This window comes from Bos mutus, chromosome 19 (assembly GCF_027580195.1).
Source record: "Bos mutus isolate GX-2022 chromosome 19, NWIPB_WYAK_1.1, whole genome shotgun sequence".
Taxonomy (NCBI): domain Eukaryota; kingdom Metazoa; phylum Chordata; class Mammalia; order Artiodactyla; family Bovidae; genus Bos; species Bos mutus.
This window is the reverse complement of record NC_091635.1, coordinates 6718360-6737852: the sequence shown is the minus strand read 5'-3', so window position 1 is coordinate 6737852 and position 19493 is coordinate 6718360. Positions and strand designations below refer to the sequence as shown.

General features: G+C 58.8%; 1 protein-coding gene across 1 annotated transcript; it reads left to right on the top strand.

The window, feature by feature from the left end:
- Positions 1-1855: 1855 nt before the first annotated feature.
- Positions 1856-13244, top strand: FDXR (ferredoxin reductase). The gene is made up of 12 exons (XM_005907983.3): positions 1856-2015; positions 2796-2893; positions 7201-7296; positions 7495-7617; positions 7758-7871; positions 8180-8281; positions 10602-10709; positions 10936-11020; positions 11152-11351; positions 11435-11606; positions 12437-12607; positions 12741-13244. The coding sequence occupies exons 1-12, from the start codon at positions 1937-1939 to the stop codon at positions 12869-12871; spliced, it is 1479 nt and encodes a 492-aa protein (XP_005908045.2). The 5' UTR covers positions 1856-1936; the 3' UTR covers positions 12872-13244.
- The last annotated feature ends 6249 nt before the right edge of the window (positions 13245-19493 follow it).

The following is a 19493-nucleotide window of genomic DNA, read 5'->3' as shown; positions in this document are numbered from 1 at the left end:
CTATGTCACGGTTACATGGTTACGACTTGTGATGATTCATCAACCAGTACACTTATGGTCTGTGCAGTTTTCTGTTCATCATACTTTGTAAAGAAAAAAAAAAAAAGTCTGCCATTCCAGTTCTACAAGGATCAAGCCATTAGCTACTGCAGTCACTCAGCAACAATGTTCCCTAAGGGGAATTCGCGATGGGGAAAAACAGCAATGTTCTGTGCTCTGTATGTTGCTGTTTTAGTCCCTAAATCATGTCTGACTCTGTTGGGACCCCGTGGACTGTAGCCCTCCAGGCTCCTCTGTCTATGGGATCACCCTGGCAAGAATACTGAAATGGGTTGCCTTTTCCTGCTCCAGGGGATCTTCCTAACCCAGGGTTCAAACTCATGTCTCCTGCACTGGCAGGTGGATTCTGTACCACTGATCCACCTGGGAAGCCCTGTGCTTTGGATATACTGGCCCCCAGATAGTTGTTATATAACTAACGAAAACTTCCAGTGCCCCCAGATTCTTGCATCTTCCCATACATGGAAAAGCACTAAAATCATTAACTCAAGATGTCTGTTCTTTGTGGTTAACAGTAATCTTCTTATGCTTGATTACATGTTATTTCCAGTGAGAAAAAAAAAGTTTATAAATATCCTGGCTCCTCCCTTACCTCTTTGAAGCACTGTCTCAGAGTAATCTGAGAGGCTGTCTTCCTGGGCAACAGTCCTCAGTAAGGTGCCAGAATAAAACCGAACTCACAACGTGCACATTGTGCATTATTCTTTCAGCTGACAACGTCAAATAAAAAGATAACTTAAGAATGATAAAGCAGTTTAATAAGTAATGAGGAGCTGGAGTGTTGAGGGGATAAAAACGGGCGCTAACCCTGCTTGGGGAGACGACGGGTCAGGGAAGGCTTCTTCAAGGATGTGCCTGACAGGGCACTTGGGGCGGGGGGTGGGGGAGGCGGCATCACAAGTATTGGGTCAGATGTCACTAGGGCTGTATTTAAAAATACATCTTGTTCATTATGAATTTTTGCCTTAATCTTCATCTTTTAAAACATTGCATTACAATATTATTACCTCGATTTCTGAGGGTTTTGGCGCCCTCTTAAATTTTGCACTCGGGGCCAGTGCAAAATTCGCCTCCGTCTATTCCAGCTTGTTGGACGAGGGTGGGAGACCTGGCTCTGTCCTTAGTACGGAGGGCAAGACTCTCCTGCTGGTCCCTCATCTTTGTAAAGGGAAGGACCGTTACGCAACAAGGTCACTGAGGTTTAAAAATCTTCCTGGCACGACCCGGACTCACCTCGGCGGGGTCGGACCCTGTACAACGCGCCGGAGAAAGTGCCACAGGAAGACCCTTTTCCCAGACTTCCGGACTTCGTCTTTATTACCCAATGGCAGGGGAGGTGCGCTTGAACCCGGCTTGTGATTGGCTGGGACCGAAACGAACCGGGATAGGCTCTCAAAGGGGAACGGCGCCTTGCGTCATCAGCGAGCGACGCTCTAGAGGGAGCAGGTAAGTAAACTAAGCTCCTTTCTAATTGGCTCGGTCTTTCAGGACGGTTGAAACAGCAATGGGGATTTGCTCTCCTCTAAGTCTAGGCTCCAGATAATTGGAGAAAGGGTGAAGACGGGGGGAGAAGTTTATTGCGTCACTTACTGCCCGGAAGTCCTGGGGGCCGAGCCTTCAGAGGAAGGGGGTGGGTCGGGGGTGCGGGCCTCTCCCTGTGGGGCGGTGGGGACAAAGCCACCACGCTGTTCGGTCCTGAAGCGTGGGAGGCGGGCTTGGGGGCGGGGTCGAACCTGTGGGCGGGGCGCCAGAGGGCGGGCGGGGCGGGGCGGGGCGGGGCGGGGCCAGGGAAAGGCCGGGGGCGGGGCCGGGCCCGGCGCGGGAGTGCGGGGCAGCCGGCAGAGTCTGGTCCCTGGGCTGGTTCCTCTTCCCAAGCATGGCTCCGCGCTGTTGGCGCTGGCGGCCCTGGTCGTCTTGGACTCGGACTCGGCTGCCTCCTTCCAGGAGCATCCAGAGTAGGAGCAGAGCGCCTCTAGGGCTGGGTGGGAGTTCGGGGAGGCCTGCGAACGATCCCGTGAGAAGTGGGAGCCAAGCCGGGGCAGGGCTGGAAAGGGGAGAGGGAGGGGACCAGGGCCGAGACTAGAGGGGTGCACTCATGTAGACGGAGTGGGGGCGGTGTCCAGGGGCAGATGACGGCCTGTGCGGCAAGGTGTGAGGCTGCTGGGGTGAGACAGGGGTCAACAAAGTGCGAGGGGGAGACCATGATGTCCACAGGCATGAGAAGGAGTGAATGAGGGGGATAAGGAGGTCTGTGGGGCAGGAGGAAAGTCTGAAACAGGGGTCTATATGGGTGATAGAGGGCTCTGTGGAAGGAGAGGAGTTAGAAGAGGTAAAACGGGGGATTGTGGGGAGATCCACAGGGACGAGATTGGGTGATGCCGGCTCTCTTGGAAGGTGTGGTATTCTAGCTGAGTGGGTTGGGAAAACCCAGTAAGAAAAATTAAGCAGTGCTGAGCAGTCCTGAGCACCACTTCAGGGGTGATGGGGAGTGTTGAGTAGGCCCTCTAAAGCGGGCTCTGGATGTGGCTGAGATGGGGGCTCTGGATGGACACATAACCTTTGGGGATTCAGATGGAATAAGGGACCCTGGCAAATGTCGAAGCTTCGAAGAAAAAGAGGAGGATGCATATGAGGGTGAAGCCTAGGAAACTCCATCTTCTCTTCGACATTTAAGTTGGGATTTGGCACAGGCGAGGGAGTCTTGTTCTGACCTTCCGCCCCCATCCCCACCCTAGACTTCGGCCAGCACTTCTCCACACAGGAGCAGACCCCCCAGATCTGTGTGGTGGGCAGTGGCCCAGCTGGCTTTTACACGGCCCAGCACCTGCTAAAGGTAAGCCACTTCCCCCTGGTTCCTTTTCCCAAGATTCACGTGCTGCTTCAGTCCTAAGTGCAAGCCCCACTCCTTTGGGTTTTAAAAGCACTCCTGGATTCCTGATGGGGAAGAGGCTCCCAGCCCATCTGGACAGGACACTTGTACATGCTTTGTCACCTGGGGCTCCCCACTCTAGGTCCTCAGCTCGGAGAGAAGTGTGTTTACCTCCTGGGTGGTGGTTCGTGGCAAACAGTTGGCTATGCTTTCCTGGCCAGGTACTCCAGGGTTAGGGTTAGGGTTAGGTTACTCCAGACCTGGAGGATAACTTTGTCCTGCCCCTTATCTTCCCTTCTTTCTCCTCTCTCTCCTCACTGTTCCCAATATCCTGCATCTTGAGGCCACCCGCTCTTCTCAAGGCCCTCTGTAACGTTAGGCGCCTCATTGCACTCTCCTTGCCAATAGTTCCAGCCCTCCCCATGCCATGCTGTTTTTTCAGCCTGCTCTCCACTCCCCATCCTACCCCTTCCCCCCACCCCATGGCCAGAGTCTCAAGGTTTATAGTAGTAGCCTTGGCGGGCAGGGCCCCAAGGTTGCTGGTTACCCTTGAAACATCAGCAGGCCTTGGTGGGGCGGGAGTCGGGGATGGGAGAGGGGTGTGGGCGAGTTCAGCTGACTGAGACATAGGACAATGACCTTGCTGTGGAGAGAAAAGAGAAAGGATGAATATATTAATTATACACTCTACTTAAAAAGTAGGGTGATCAACCTTCCCAGTTTGTCTAGGGTGTGAGGCTTTCAGTCTTAAAGCTGGGAGGGTCTTGGGGAGGCCAGGATGAGTTGGTCCCCCTGCCAGAAAGTGACCTAAGCTCACCTTCCAAGCAGCACAGGTAAAAGAGCTAATTACAGTGAAGTGACCAGTAAGAGCCTGGTAAGTGGGGTCAGCAGGAAAGTGCTTCCTGGAGAAGGTGTGTTTGAGTTGCACTGAAGGAGGCTCCCAGGCTCTGGAGAGGGGCTCCCACATGTGGGGCTTCATTACAGGCCAGTTTCCATGGGTTACGACAGACCTAGGCACTGGGAGGGAGACCAGGGATCTTCCACGGCTTGTGTAAGGGGAGCTGTGTGAGCAGAGCCTGAAATCTGGGGAGAGGGACCTTCCAGGCAGGGTTCTCAGTGCCCCTAGTGTGAACAGAGGCTCTGCCCTGTGCCTACTTTCCCCGTGGGAGGTACTGGGGCTGGGCACTGGGGCCAGTTACAAGCTGGTCCCTGCCCACTGGGAGCTTCAGACTACCAGCTATGGTCCTGCGACAGGAACACGAGGCACGTTTGGGACAGTGAAACTTAGCTGAGTCAGGCACTGTCTACACAGCATGTCCTCACAGCATCAAGACAACTTGTGAAGCAGGTGGCATGACTCTTGCTTCAGAGGTGAGAATGCTGAGGCTGAGTGAGGCTGCCCAAGGCCCCACTGCTGAGCAGGGAAGGCCTGGTGGACTGAGCGTGGACTGTCCGATGGCAGAGCCTGCCCTTAAGGTCCACGCTGGGCCATTCAGTTATCAAGCACTGGACGCTGACATGATCCAGGACGGCTTGGCCCTGGGAACATGGGCATGAGCAGGACAGACGTGGTCGCCATGGTCAAGGACCTGACAGTCTACTTGGGGGGCTGTGGAGTAGAGAAGAGGGTTTACGTGATAGTCTAGGATTCTGATGGGCGAGGGGGCTCTGTGTACAGGTGGGACACCTAACCCAGCTGGAGGGGGTGATGTCCTTGATCTATTTCTAAAGGACAGAAGGAGGGGTGGGGGAGGAGGCCAGAGAGCCCCAGGCTCAGAGAACTAGCTGACAAACACCCAGAGGAAAGAGAATGCTGGTTTGGGGATGGGCGAGTTGGGGAGGTGGAAGGTGAGAGCAGAGGCTGGAGGAGGTGCGTGGGCCCAGGCGCCGGGGACCTGGGAGCCCCTGAGCAGGCTGGACTCCGGCAGTTTCTCTTGGTGCTGTCCATCCCCCTCTCTCCATCAGAGTCCCCTGGGGGACTGGTGAAAAGGCACATTTCTGGGCCTCCTTTCCACCTAATCAAGCCGTGACTGGGGCCCAGGAATCAACATTTGAAAACAGCATGCCTCCCTTTGTCCTGGGCGTGCAGTTGCCACAGGTGGTTGGCTTCACCAAAGGGTTTTGGGGGAGGGGGTTGAAAGCACCCTGATTTCGTTCTGGAGCTCTCTCTGCCTGCAGGGTGGGAGGCAGGGCTGGTGACCAGGAGAGCAGTGGGAGCCAGCCGCAGTGGGGAGGATGGGGGTCCAATTGGACATGGTCGAGGGGAGTCAGAGAGAAACCTCAGCTTCTGGCTCGGGGTGGAAGGAAGCCCAGGAGCAGAGGGGGAGAGGTTTGGGGGAAGGGGACCGGCTTCCATCCGGATCGGTGTTTGGTGTCTCGGGTGAGCTGTCCAGGGGTCTCAGGCTTGGTAGGAGGGCTGGGCAGAAGAGAGGAGAATGTCATCAGTAAGTCCACAGGAATTTGAGGTCATAGGAGGGAGTGATGACACCTCCCCAGGGAGTGTCCTGGGCAAGGGGAGGGGGTCTCAGATTGGAAGAACCTCCGAGAATATTCTTGTTAGAGAAGGAATAGAGCAAAGAGGACCTGGGAAAGAACAGCCAGAGGGATTGAGGGACAGGGGAGAGCTAGAAGGCACCAGTGGTAAAGAACCCGCCTGCCAAACAGGAGACACAAGAGATGAGGGTTCGATCCCCGGGTCGGGAAGATCCCCTGGAGGAGGAAATGGCAACCCACTCCAGTATTCTTGCCTAGAGAATCCCATGGACGAAGGAGCCTGGTGGGCTACAGGTGGGGTCCCAAAGAATCACGACTGAATCGACTTAGCACTCATGTGAGAACTAGAAAGGAGTGGCTTCCTGGAAGAGGAGTCCGGTCCTGTGGGAGAACCAGTGAACAGGTCCAGCGGGTTTGGTCTTATGGAGGTGGCCTTGGAAAGGGCCCTGTGACCTGGAGGGAAGGCTCCAAGCTGGAAAGAAGGAAAGATAAGATGGGAAGGCAGATAGTGTATACTATTGACCTCCAGCCTAAGCAGTTTAAACCTTGTCCTGAGGCCGGGCAGCCAGGGAAGGTTCGTGAGCCAGGCGGTGAGACTCAGCCACCACAACTGCAGTGACGGTAACAGCTTTTGATTGAACACTCACAGTGGATCTCGCCTGGGGCTGAGGGTGCAGGCCTTGCTCATTGCATCTGGAGCATCACGCCAGAAGGAATGTTCCGTGGTCCAGAGAAGTTAAGAATCATTCCAGCAGCACAGAGTCAGATAGTGGTGGCGCTGGGTCAGCTCCCGTGGCTGTTGACTCCAAAACTTCAGCTCTTCAAGGGCACAGTGAGGTCGGCGGGGCGGAGGGAGGTGGTTCTAGTACCGCCTGTGGATGGCACGGATGGGGAGAGTCAGCAGGCACGGTGGGCAGTCGGGGGGCCTGGACCTGGACACAGGCAGTGGGCTTCCCAGGTGGCGCTAGTGGTCAAGAACCCGCCTGTCACGGCAGGAGACAAGAGACATGGGTTTGATCCCTGGGTCGGGAAGATCCCCTGGAGGAGGAAATGGCAACCCACTCCAGTATTCTTGCCTGGAGAATTCCATGGACAGAAAAGCCTGGTGGGCCACAGTCCATGGGGTCGCAAAGAGTTGGACACAACTGAGCGACTGAGCACACACACAGGTATAAGTTTCCAAGTGTGGGTCTCAGGTCATCCACAGGCTGGGCATTTCTAGAAGTGTCAAAGGGTTCTAGGACAGGGTTGTGTGTCACGCCTGACCAAATAGATGGAGAAGCTCTCCTGATACAGCTCCAGTGGAGGGAAAGCTGCTGCCTTCTTCGGCTGGCCAACAGTCTCGCCGTCTCAATGGGCTGATGGTCCTTGAAATCAGGCCTTGGCTGCCCTGGCTCTGGACTGCCCATCCCTCTAGTCTGGCTCTCTAGGCAGGTGAGGACAGATGGGCCTTTCTCTCTCCTGTGTCCTCAGCCCACTGAGCGGGCCTGTCCTGCTTTGCCCCGGGAAGGGCAGACTTAGCCTCTGCTTCAACCCCACCAGCGCTTCCCAGGAGGCCTGCCCATGCAGGAAATGTAGGCGATGTGGGTTCCATCCTTGGGTCAGGAAGATCCCCTGGAGGAGGAAACGGCAACCCACTCCAGTATTCTTGCCTGAAGAATCCCATGGACAGAGGAGCCTGGCAGGCTACGGTCCACGGGTTGCAAAGAGTCAGCCACGGCTAAAGCGACTTAGCATGCAAGACACTTGGCCCCACCAGCTGCTGCCCTCTCCCCCAGCACCACTCCCGGGCCCACGTGGATATCTACGAGAAACAGCTGGTGCCCTTCGGCCTGGTGCGCTTTGGCGTGGCGCCTGACCACCCCGAGGTCAAGGTGGGTGTCTCTGGGTTCAGACCGGGGGTTAAGAGACTTTGGTCAAGATACTGGAGGGGGAGGGAGGCTCCTGGACCTCATGGGATGACCCCAGGCTCTCTGGAGGGGGCGACACCCTGGACACTGTGGGGTGAGGGTGGCATTGCCATGGGCCCTGGCTCTGCCCCACCCTCTAACCCCCCACCCTGGGCCTGGCAGAATGTTATCAACACCTTTACCCAGACGGCCCGCTCTGACCGCTGTGCCTTCTATGGCAACGTGGAGGTGGGCAGGGATGTGACTGTGCAGGAGCTGCGGGACGCCTACCACGCCGTGGTGCTGGTGAGTGCAGGCGCGTGGGCAGGGGAGGTGGCGGCGGGGGGGACGCTATGGGGAAGGAGCTGCAAGGAGGCCAGTGGGAGCCTGGGCGCTGGGCTGCCTGGCCCCTTAGCTGCCGCTGAGGCCTCTGGTTCTGTCCTCAGAGCTATGGGGCAGAGGACCATCAGGCCCTGGATATCCCCGGTGAGGAGCTGCCCGGCGTGTTCTCGGCCCGGGCCTTTGTGGGCTGGTACAATGGGCTTCCTGAGAACCGGGAGGTGAGTTTGGGGAGCCTTCTCCCGGCCTCTTCCTCCCCACTCCTCCGCTAGCTCTTGACTCCCACAGCTGGGGGAAGGGGCAGCCACAGACCTGGGAGGCGGCTGGTGAGATGAGATATGAAGCATCAGGCTGGCCGAGGTGGGGAGGCTTCTGGGAAGAGGGGGTGATGGGTGGTGGGGGCGGGCCCTGGGTTGAAACTCTGAGCGCAGAGGAGCCTGAGGCTATGCCTGGGGATGGGGCATGAGGCTGAGGTCAGCCTGACTGAGGCCCAGGCTGGGTGAGCCTCATCCCGACCTCTGTCCCCTAGCTGGCCCCGGACCTGAGCTGTGACACAGCCGTGATTCTGGGGCAGGGGAATGTGGCTCTGGACGTGGCCCGGATCCTGCTGACCCCATCCGACCACCTGGAGGTGAGTGGGTAGATCATGGGCTGGAAGGGTGGGAGTTGGGGGTTACACCAAGGAGAGGAGGCCCCTGTCTACAGGGTTTGGGCCTCGTCCCTCCAGCCTGAACTCAGTGCCTGCTTCCCCACGTGCCGGGGCAGAGGCCTTCTAAAAGGCAGCTCTGCTGCTGCTGCTGCTGCTAAGTCGCTTCAGTCGTGTCCAACTCTGTGCAACCCGAGACGGCAGCCCACCAGGCTCCCCTGTCCCTGGGATTCTCCAGGCAAGAACACTGGAGTGGGTTGCCATTTCCTTCTCCAATGCGGGAAAGTGAAAAGTGAAAGTGAAGTCGCTCAGTTGTGTCCGACTTTTAGCTACCCCATGGACTGCAGCCCACCAGGCTCCTCCGTCCATGGGATTTTCCAGGCAAGAGTACTGGAGTGGGGTGCCATTGCCTTCTCCGAAAAGGCAGCTTTACCTCACGCCATTTCCTCATCACTTTCTGCACTACGTAGGCTTTTTAAAAGGAAAAGTTCTCAGTGTGCACACACCCCTCCCCCGCTCAGAACAGCCTCCTATATGTGCACGTGCGTGCTACATCGCTAAATCGTGTCCGACTCTTTGCGACCCAACGACTGTAGCCCACTAGGCAGCTCTGTCCATGGGATTCTCCAGGCGAGAATAACTGGAGTGGGTTGCCATGCCCTCTTCCAGGGGAAGTGAAAGTCGCTCAGTCATGTCTGACTCATTGCGGCTGTATAGTCCATGGAATTCTCCAGGCCAGAACATGGAGTGGGTAGCCTTTCCCTTCTCCAGGGGATCTTCCAGACCCAGGGATCAAACCCAGGCCTCGCGCACTGCAGGTGGATTCACCTTTAATTAATTTTTTAAAATAATTTCAGTTAGTTTATTTTTGGCTGTGCTGGGTCTTCGTTGCTGGGCAGGCATTTCTCCAGCTGCATTGAGCAGGGCCTACTCTCTGGTCGTGGTGTGAGGGTCTCATCGCGGTGGCTTCTCTTGTCTCAGAGCACAGGCTGGAGGGTGCGCAGGCTTCGCTAGTCGCAACTCCCGGGCTCTAGAGCACAGGCTCAGTAGTAGTGGCGCGCAGGCTTAGTTGCTCCAGGGCACATGGGATCTTCCCGGATCAGGAATTGAACCCATGTCTCCTGCAGCAGCAGGCGGATTCTTTATTACTGACCACCAGGGAAACTCACCTGTATTCATCTTTTAGCTCTCGGTTCAGTTGTCCCTTCCTCCAGGAAGCCTTCCAGGACCGTCCTGAATGGGTCTGCCTCCCCTCCTTCCGTGGGCTCGGCTACTGTTTGTTTCAGAGCATGTTGTCACCACCACAGTGTTACACTTATTAGTGAATATTCGATAAGCCTCTCTCCCCCAGATCAGAAGCTCTGTGTGGCCGGCACCGTGTCTCTTTTGTTCACCATTGACCCTGCCTGCTATGCCCCTTGCACACTTGGTAAACACTTGTTGAATGAAGATCGTCAGCCTGGTTTGCTACTCAGTTCAGTTCAGTCACTCAGTCGTGACCGACTCTTTGCAACCCCATGGACTGCAGCACGCCAGGCTTCCCTGTCCATCACCAGCTCCCGGAGCTCGCTCAAACTCATGTCCATCTAGTTGATGATGCCATCCAACCATCTCATCCTCTGTCGTCCCCTTCTCCTCCTGCCTTCAATCTTTCCCAGCATCAGGGTCTTTTCCAAGGAGTCAGTTCTTTGCATCAGGTGGCCAAAGTATTGGAGTTTCAGCTTCAGCATCAGTCCTTCCAATGAATATTTAGGACTGATCTCCTTCAGAATGGACTGGGGATCTCCTTGCAATCCAAGGGACTCTGAAGAGTCTTCTCCAAAACCACAGTTCAAAAGCATCAATTCTTCCACGCTCAGCTTTCTTTATAGTCCAACTCTCACATCCATATATTACTACTGGAAAAACCATAGCTTTGACTAGACGGACCTTTGTTGGCAAAGTAATGTCTCTGCTTTTTAATATGCTGTCTAGGTTTATCATAGCTTTTCTTCCAAGGAGCAAGCATCTTTTAATTTCATGACTGCAGTCACCATCTGCAGTGATTTGGGAGCCCAAGAAAATAAAGTCTGTCACTGTTTCCATTGTTTCCCCATCTGTTTACCATGAAGGGATGGGACGGGTTTGCTGCTAGTTGGAACCATTTGCAGAATTGGCGGCAGTGCTCTGTCTGGCCACCAGAGGGGACAGTGTTGCCATTTCAGGCTGCCAACCTTCTCACCGCCCAGGGCCTGGACACCAGCAAATGGAGAGTCCCCTTCTATTGTCGTTTTCCAGTGACTTTAAGGTCCTCCTTTTGTGCCAGAAAACGGACATCACTGAGGCCGCCCTGGGAGCCCTGAGACAGAGTCGGGTGAAGACGGTGTGGATTGTGGGCCGACGTGGACCCCTACAAGTGGCCTTCACCATAAAGGTGCTGGGGTCTGAGGGCCAGGGGCCAGGGTCCCTTGGGAGGCGTGGCATGGCAGAGCTGCCCAGGGTGGACGAGGGGGAGCCAGGCAGGGCCCCCAGGGGCCCAGTGCCTTCCGTGGTGGTGGGTGGTGGTGGTGTCTCCCCTGGGCTGGGTTCTGGGGTGGGCTCAGGAGTGGACAGCGCTCTGGACCTGACCCTCTCGCCCACTCCCCACTCCCACCCCCAAGGAGCTTCGGGAGATGATTCAGTTACCAGGAACTCGGCCCATGTTGGATCCTGCGGATTTCTTGGGTCTCCAGGACAGAATCAAGGGTGAGGGGCCCTGGCCTGGCTCCCCAGCTCACTAGGAGGGGATGGTCTAGGTCAGAGAGGGCTAGGGGGAGGGCATGTGGGGAGAGGGCTGGAACCCAGACACGCCCTGGAATGTCCTGCGTTGCTAACAGAGGCCGCTCGCCCGAGGAAGCGGCTGATGGAACTGCTGCTTCGAACAGCCACGGAGAAGCCAGGGGTGGAGGAGGCTGCCCGCCGGGCATCAGCCTCCCGTGCCTGGGGCCTCCGCTTCTTCCGAAGCCCGCAGCAGGTCCTGCCCTCGCCAGATGGGCGGCGGGTGGCAGGCATCCGCCTGGCAGTCACCAGACTGGAGGTGAGTCTCCTGTTCCCCAAAGACATCCCCGTTCTCAAGTCTCCCTACCCCCCAGCCTGGTGTTTCTCACACTCTACCCACAGGGCATTGGAGAGGCCACCCGGGCAGTGCCCACTGGGGATGTGGAGGACCTCCCCTGTGGGCTGGTGCTGAGCAGCATTGGGTATAAGAGCCGCCCCATCGACCCCAGTGTGCCCTTTGACCCCAAGCTCGGGGTCGTCCCCAATATGGAGGGCCGGGTTGTGGATGTGCCAGGTGAGAGGGCGTGGCGGGGGGACAGGGAGGCTCGTGTCTCTCAGGGCTGTTTCACATTCATTCCTTCATCAGGTGACATGTGCTAGGAAACTGTTCTGAGTCAGGCTCATGACTCAGCCCCACCCACCTCCTGGCCCTACGAGAAGTCCCCAGTGTAGCTGAGACGCCCACTCGTATGTCTGGTTATTAAATCGGTCAGGGTGCTGAGGCCTGCTCTGGGCTAGGCCAGGGCCGAGACTAGAGATTAAGCAGCAGCTTAATCCTCATCCTCTGCAAGTTAGCAGTCTGGTTAAGTACCCACATGTGCACTGCACTCAGTTGCTTAGTCCTGTCCCACCCTTTGTGACCCCATGGACTGTAGCCCACCAGGCTCCTCTGTCCACAGGGATTCTCTGGGCAAGAATGCTGGAGTGGGTTACCATACCCTCCTCCAGGGGATCGTCTCAACCCAGGGATCAAACCCAGGTCTCCCGCATTGCAGGTGGATTCTTTAATGTCTGAGCCACCAGGGAAGCCCAAAAAACCACATACCTATCTAGTTATTAATTTAGTCAGTGTTTACTGAGAGCCTACTGAAGCAAGTTGACAGGACCCAGCTCCTCCGGGGAACGCCAAGATGCAGCGACACTAAGGTGTAAGGAGGGGGGCGGTGCGTGCTGAGAACACCTGGGTGTGTTGGGGGAGACTGAGGGCAGTGGCAGCAGACGAGTGGGCCCCGCTGATGGGTGCTGGGGGCCATCCTCCTAGCATGTGTGTCCTGGGGCTCAGGCTTGCCAGGGTGTCCAGCCCACTCCCCATGCCTTCACCCTCTGTCACCCCCACACCCCCAGGCCTCTACTGCAGCGGCTGGGTGAAGCGGGGACCCACAGGTGTCATCACCACCACCATGACCGACAGCTTCCTCACCGGCCAGATTCTGCTACAGGACCTGAAGGCCGGGCACCTGCCGTCTGGCCCCAGGCCGGGCTCTGCATTCATCAAGGCCCTGCTGGACAGCCGAGGTCTGGGCCCCGTGTGAGCTCCCAGGAGGTTGGGGGGGGGTGTCTGGGGGAGGTCCCTGGGCCCGAAGGGGGCTGCTCCCCACTGGGGCAGGGGAGCAGGTAGAGGCCCTGAGCCATCTTCCCTCTGCCGCAGGGGTCTGGCCCGTGTCTTTCTCGGACTGGGAGAAACTGGATGCTGAGGAGGTGTCCCGGGGCCAGGCCTCGGGGAAGCCCAGAGAGAAGCTGCTGGATCCTCAGGAGATGCTGCGGCTGCTGGGGCACTGAGCCCAGATCCCAGCCCCGCTGGGTGCAGAGAGGAGGGTGAGCCCCGATCCCAGCCCTGCTCAGAGAAGAGAGGAGGCGCGCTGGACAGCGGAGAGGCGTCGGGGTCAGCCTGAGCGGGACTCTGCACCCCAGCTGCGTCGTCTGCCTGTCCTGGCATACAGCCCTGGCTGCCTCTTCTCCAGGGGCGTGGGAGCACTTTCTGGAGCCAGAAGGTCACTCCTGCCAGTGTGGGTACCTTTCAGCAAGGAGATAACCTTAGTTAGGGATGGAGGCAGGTACAGGCTGACCTCCGTCCCTCCTGTCTCTCTCCTGCTGGACTGTGGAGGGTCCCCGGGTCAGGAATATGCTGGAAATAAAGCACCTGCCACCTAGAGTCACTGGTTCGTGTGCGCGACTTCTTTCGAGGCCCAGGGTCACCTTCGGGCCGCAGCTCCCCTCCGGTCGCCAGGTGGCGCTGCAGAGCCAGCTCCCTGCCCCCGGGGGGGCCGGTGGGGGGTTTTGGCAGCCCAGCTTCGCGCCCACCAGTCTTCCCAGCTCGGCCCTGCTGGTGCGGCCGGCCTGCCTTCTGCCCGCCCTGCAAGCACCCTGTGACCCCAGCCTGTCCGCTCCGCTCGCCCTCCTGTCGGGTCCCCGTCCCTGGTTGTCTCCAGCATAACCAAGTGCAAGACAAAAAGTGGGAGCCAGGGCCCCGGGCGGCGCTTGCCCCACGCGTCCCTGTGGCCCCTCGGACTTGCCGGGGTCCCCCGCTCTCTCATTCCCAATGCCTCCCCGCCTTGTTGCTTTCCAGCCAGATAGGTCTTTGAAAAATAGCACCCCGGTGTCCCTAGCGTGTTCATCATCTTTTTACCAGCCCCCCAAGCTGCCGGCCTCACTTTACAGACCAGGGGGGAATCCTCGAAATTAACCAGCCCAAGGTCACACACCCACTGAGCGTGGGGCTTGAACCCAGGGCTGCGGGCAGCCTGTTTTCTCCGAGGCCGTAGGGTCTGGGGACATGGGGAGAAGGGACACGCCGGTGGGGTGGGCCGGCCGGGGCGGGGCGGAGGCGGCGGGCCCCGGTGGGGCGGGCCCGCGCGGGTGGCGGCGGCGGCGGCCAGTGCTCCGACACAGCCGGCTGGCGAGCCCCGGGAGCCGGAGGCGCGGCGCGCCGCCCAGCCCGGGACGGAACCCGGCGCCGAGCGGGCCACGGGAGGGGCGCGGGGCGCGGGGCGTGGGGGCGGGCCCGGTCCCAGCCCGGCAGGCCGCGCCACGGGCTCCGGCCCCGCAGGCGCCCCTGCCCAGGCGCCCGCCAAGCTAGGACAGAGCGCGCCGCGCGCGGAGCCGAGTCGCCAGGACTCGTACCGCGCGGGAGGCGGCCGGCGCGGGCTCTGGGCGCGGGCGCAGCGCCCCTTCCCCCCGGTGAGTGGCGGGCGGCGAGCGGGGTCGCCAACTTCGCCGCCAACTTGGGGCTGGGCTCCGGCGCCTCACGGGCAAGGACGGCGGGGACAGACGCGGGGCACCGGGGAGAGTCTGGAGGACGCTCGGAGCCCGAGGGGGTGGAGCTGGGGGTCCGGAACCTGGGGCGCCCGGCCTGGGGATTAAGACCCAGGCGGGCGGGGACGAGGTGTGGGAGAGAGGCCGGGGTGCCAGGCGCGCGCGGCGGACGCGAGGGAAGGACGCGGGCGAGGCGCCCAAGACGTTCGTCTCCCGGGTCGCCGAGCCCTCCGGGCCCCCCTTTTCGCCAGGCGCCGCGGCACCGCTGGGGAGGGGGCGGTGCGCGGACGCAGGAGTCGGGGCTAGGAGCCCCGCAACTGTTGCTGCGGGAAGCCGGGCGGGGCTTGGGGAGCTGGAGCCGTGGCTGAGCTGAGCCAGAGCGAAGGGGGCTGGAGAGGGCGCGGAGCAGAGAGGACGAAAGGGGCTGTCAGTGGCTCCAGGAGCCGGCCGCCTGCTCCCGGGAGGTCGGCCGAGGATCTGCCCTCGCAGTCCCGCCCCTTCACCGGCTGTGAGCACCGCAACCCACCCCCGCCCAGATTCCCCACTTCCAGCTCTTCCTTCTGTGCAACCTCCCTCCTCTGACCTCAAGGAAGCAGAGTGGGCTTTACGGGGTGGTGTGATCTCCCCAAACTCTGGCCCCGCGCCTGGCGGACCCAGCCAGGCTCGAGGCTGAGAGACGAAGGATGGGCGAAGAAGACCTGGGAGAGGCAAGAGCCCTCCACCCCCGCGCGCCCCGGTGCGCTGGGCCTTGGCGGCCGCACCAGCGCGTTGCTCTGGTTTCCCCGGGCTTCGACCAGGATCCCCGACGGCTGGGAAGGGGAGCCGCAAGCCTCCTGCTGCAGAAAGTGGTTCACGCCTAGGCCTAGGCGGGCAGGGCCAGGGCCATGAGAAGGTAATGTCACACAGCGGCCAGAACATCCCCAAGGGTGCGTCCCACGAGCCATGGAAAGGTCCTGCCGGGTGAGCCAAGGGGGAATTCTTGCCGGGCCCTGACGCTCACCCTACTGGTCCTAGCCCTGCTCCCCTGGAGGGACTTCGGGCTTGGTCCCCAGCCCTCCAAAGCGCACCGCCCTGGCTTCATCCCCTAAAGTGAGGAAGGGAATTTGCTGGGTGCGGATCGCCTGCTGTGTCTCAGAGCCCGTCTAGTTTCTGGCTGCGCCAGTCAGCTTCCAAGCTGTTCCTAAACTCGGTACGAGGAATTCGAATATTAACGTGAAGGGGACCGAGTAGACCGGGAACCTAACTCCCGGATTTGCCCTAGGGCAGGACTGAGCTGGTACGGCGCCCACACCGGCTCGCCTGGCCCCACTTGCCAGGTGAGCTCGGCGCTCCCCACTCGCGGGGCTTGGGGCACGATCCAGCTTGGGGGCAGCGGGGATGGGGACCTAGGAGCCGAGGAGGTCTGCAGAGGGCAGCGGCGAGGCTGGGGGCGCGGGGTGCGTGGTGCCCAGTTTGGCCGCCAGGAGGCGTGGCGCGGGTCCCGGCGTCCGGAGTCGCCGCCGCCGCATCGCAAGTGTCCTTGAGCCGCGGGTGACGGTGTCTCTCGCCGCTCGCGCCCCCTCCTCCCGCGGGGGGAGCCTGATGCTACGTTCCCTATGAATTATTTATCGCTGGCCTAAAAATACCCCGAATTTCACAGCCCGAGTGTAAGAGATTCCCCTGAGGGTCCGAGTGGAATCAGCGGCGAGGGTGGGGGGCGGGGAGTTAGTCTTACAGGAGGGAGACCTCGGTGTCCGCGACAGTGGGGGCAAGGTGGAGCGGTGGTCTTCTCCCCTGGCGCCCGGGTTCTCCCCTGGCACTCGGCAGAAGGGAGGCAGGGAAACCCGACGGCAGAGCGAAGGTCGCTCACCCGGTGGGCGGCGAATCCAGACGGGCCGCGCGGCTGGGGTCCCTCGGCTCCTCCGGGAAGCGGGAAGCGGCGCGGTTGGCGGGTGGGGCTGACTCCGGGGACCCAGGCTCCCGGCCTGGGGTGGGGGACGGCCCTCAGATGTCTGGCGTGGGAGAGTGTGTGCACGTCTGTGTGCGGGGAGCCTGCCTGGGATTGGGGGAGCAGGGGAAGAGAGAGAAGAGCTCTAAGCAGGCGGAGGTGTTCGGGCCGTTCAAGGTGATGCTGAGTGTCTCAGAAGACCGACAATTGCCTCCCTCCCCCGGGCTTTCTTGGGGAGGTCCGAGCGTTCATCAAATATTAACAGCCCCTTTGCGAAATGTGTGGACCCGCAAGTGGGTGGGCAGAGGTCTGGAAGACAACAGTCCAGCGCCTGGGGTGGGGGCATCCTGAAGTGGGCACGTTCCTGCCACAGGGCGAAGTGACAGGAGCCATCCCAGAGGCATAGCCGGAGCTCCCCGACCGGAGGTGGTGGTGGGGAAGGGCAGCTGGCCTGGGACCAGACCCAGACCCTCTTTGTCTCCACCTGTGCGTCCGCAGCTGCGAGGTACTGAGGCAGGGGCTCTGTGGGAAAGGGATTTACCTGGGGCTCTGAAAGTTCTGGAGTTTGTCGTGGAGACGAGAGAGGCAAAGGGAAGAGGCCATTGCAGCCCAAGAGAGCAGCAGAGCAAGCTTGGAGGTGAGGGCAGTGGGGCCATCTGGCCACCAGACGGGAGGGAGGAGGAGGCCCACGGAGGGGAGGGCAGCCAGGGTGTGCCAGGCTCTGTCCATGGGACCAGGGTGTCCGGGCTTCATGTGCAGGCACCAGGGAGCAGCCGTGCTGTTTGAGGAGGGGTGCAGCGGCCAGAGGGCTCTTTTTGGCCAAGGGAGCAGCAGGTGGGGTGTGGCTGGATGGGAGGTGGAGAAGTGGGAGGCCAGGGGGAGACACATGGGGGATGGGGTCAGGCTGGGGCTCAGGTCTGACCTTCCTGACTTGCTGCAGAGGCTGGATGCCCCGTGGTGCTGAGACTGTGGAGCCTGAGACTCTTGGAATCTGCCCATTGCTCTTTTTAAAAAAAAAATTTCTTAAATTTATTTTTAATTAGGAGATAATTGCTTTACAGTGTTGTGTTAGTTTCTGCTGTACTCCGAAGGGAATCAGCCATTCATGTGCGCTCAATTGCTCAGTCGTGTCTGGCTCTTTGCGACCCCATGGACTGTAGCCCACCAGGCTCCTCTGGCCATGGGATTCTCTAGGCAAGAATACTGGAGTGAGTTGCCATTTCCTCCTCCAGGGGATTTTCCTGACCCAGAGATCAAACCCATGTCTCTTGTGTCTCCTGCACTGGCAGGCAGATTCTTGACCACTGAGCCAATTGGGAAGCCTTTCCCATTGCTCTTTGAAGCTTGGGGACTGCTTTGACTGGGGTCCATCCATCCACAGGCATTCTGTGGTCACTCCTAGGGAGAGGCAAGACCTGCCCCAGCTTCCTCTCCTTGCCAATTCCAGCCCTGAAGGACTCCTTCCCATCTGAGAGAGTCTCTGGGGGCAGTGCCCCCTAGGAGCTGAGGGAGGACCTGGGTCCTTCATCTACAGTCATGTAGCCAGAAAGAAACAAAATGGGAGCCACATGTAGGCACATTAGACAAAAGGAAAAAGAAGTGAAATGAATTCTAACACTATATTGTGTCTGAATCAATGTATCTAAAATATTTCTTCAACATGTGATCAATACAAAAATATTAACAAGATATTTTCGTTTTGTAATGTGGAGTTTTTGTTATTCAGTGTGTATTTTACACCTACGGCATCCCTCCGTTGGGATGGGCCTCATTTAAGGGCCTGATAATCACACATGACTGGTGGCTGCTATATTTGACAGCACAGGTCCGGCACTCAGAGCTGGGAGGCAGAAGTGGGGGAGGCTTCAGGCTTCCCAGGGATGGGCAGCTGAGCACAGAGAGCTTGCAGGAGGAGAAAGGAGCGTGACAGTGTCCTTTGCTGGTGTGATGCGAAATCCCTGGTTGAAGGTAGCTGTGGACACAGCGGGCTTCTGTCCCTACCCTAGACTCACACTGACATGCTTTTTATTTATTTATTCAGCCGTGCTGGGTCTTAGTTGTGACACTTGGGGTCTTTGATCTTTGTTGCAGAGTTCAGGATCTTTAGTTGCGGCATGAGAACTAGTCGTGGCATGTGGGATCTAGTTCCCCCACCAGGGATTGAACCCGGGCCCCCTACATTGGGAGCGTAGAACCTTAGTTACTGGACAACAAGGGAAGTCCCTCCCGGCTGACACTCTCAGTGTACTGGGAAACCCTACACAGGGGGAGATTTCAAGGGCACAAAAGCAAATACAGTATTCCCTCCCCTGCCAAAAATCCTCTCTTCTCATTCTGAAATGAAATCTGGCCCAGCCTGGTCACCCTCTGGCCCTCTCCCGTTCAGAAGTTTCATCGGGGAAGTGATGGAAATGGAGTGGGTGGCAAAGCTGTGGCTGACAGCCAGCTGGGAGGGAGAGCTGCCTCCCTGGGCACCACACTCACAGTGTGGCTGTTGGTCCCAACCCAAAGCAGTGATGCTTGTTTCACGAGGATACACATCAGGCCCTTGGGGTAGGTTTAAAAAATCCCTCACACCAGCGATGGCCCAGGGAGGCAACTCACGTGTGAGATACCGTGAGGATTGCAGGTGACCCCAAGCCCTGAAACACTCAGTGGGGTCACACTCCTGCTGTGGAAGAGCTGCTACTAACTGAGGCCATGGAGGGAAGGGTAGGGATGCCCAGAGCCCAGGAGGAGGGGGCTTTGTGCCAGGCAGGGTTACACAGAGCAGGGTCCTCAGGGATGTTAGATTCAACTTAGGATGCAAAAGGTCTGTGTGTGTGTATGTGTGTGTGTTTCAAGAGCTGCCTTCGTTCACCTGCTATGGAGCTGTCACCTAGAAAATAAGGATGCTGATAACAGTGGGTAGCCCTCTCACTGCTGTGAAGTAGTCCTGTGATTATTGCTGGCAAGAAATCGTGGCTCGGAGAGGCCAAGCAACTTCCCCAAGATCACACAGTCAGTGAGTGGCAGAACTGGGACTTGAACTCAGGTCTCCCTGACTCAAATCCATGCACTTGGTACCAGATTAGCATTTGATGTGTACCTCCCTGGGGCAGAGCCCAGATAGATAAGTTTCAAAGGTCTGGCCTTTCTAGCCAAGCATGCTGTTCAACAGCAGGAGGGAAGTCATGAATACCTGTCCAGGCCACATTCTGCCCAGACCCCGGTCTCCAGGCT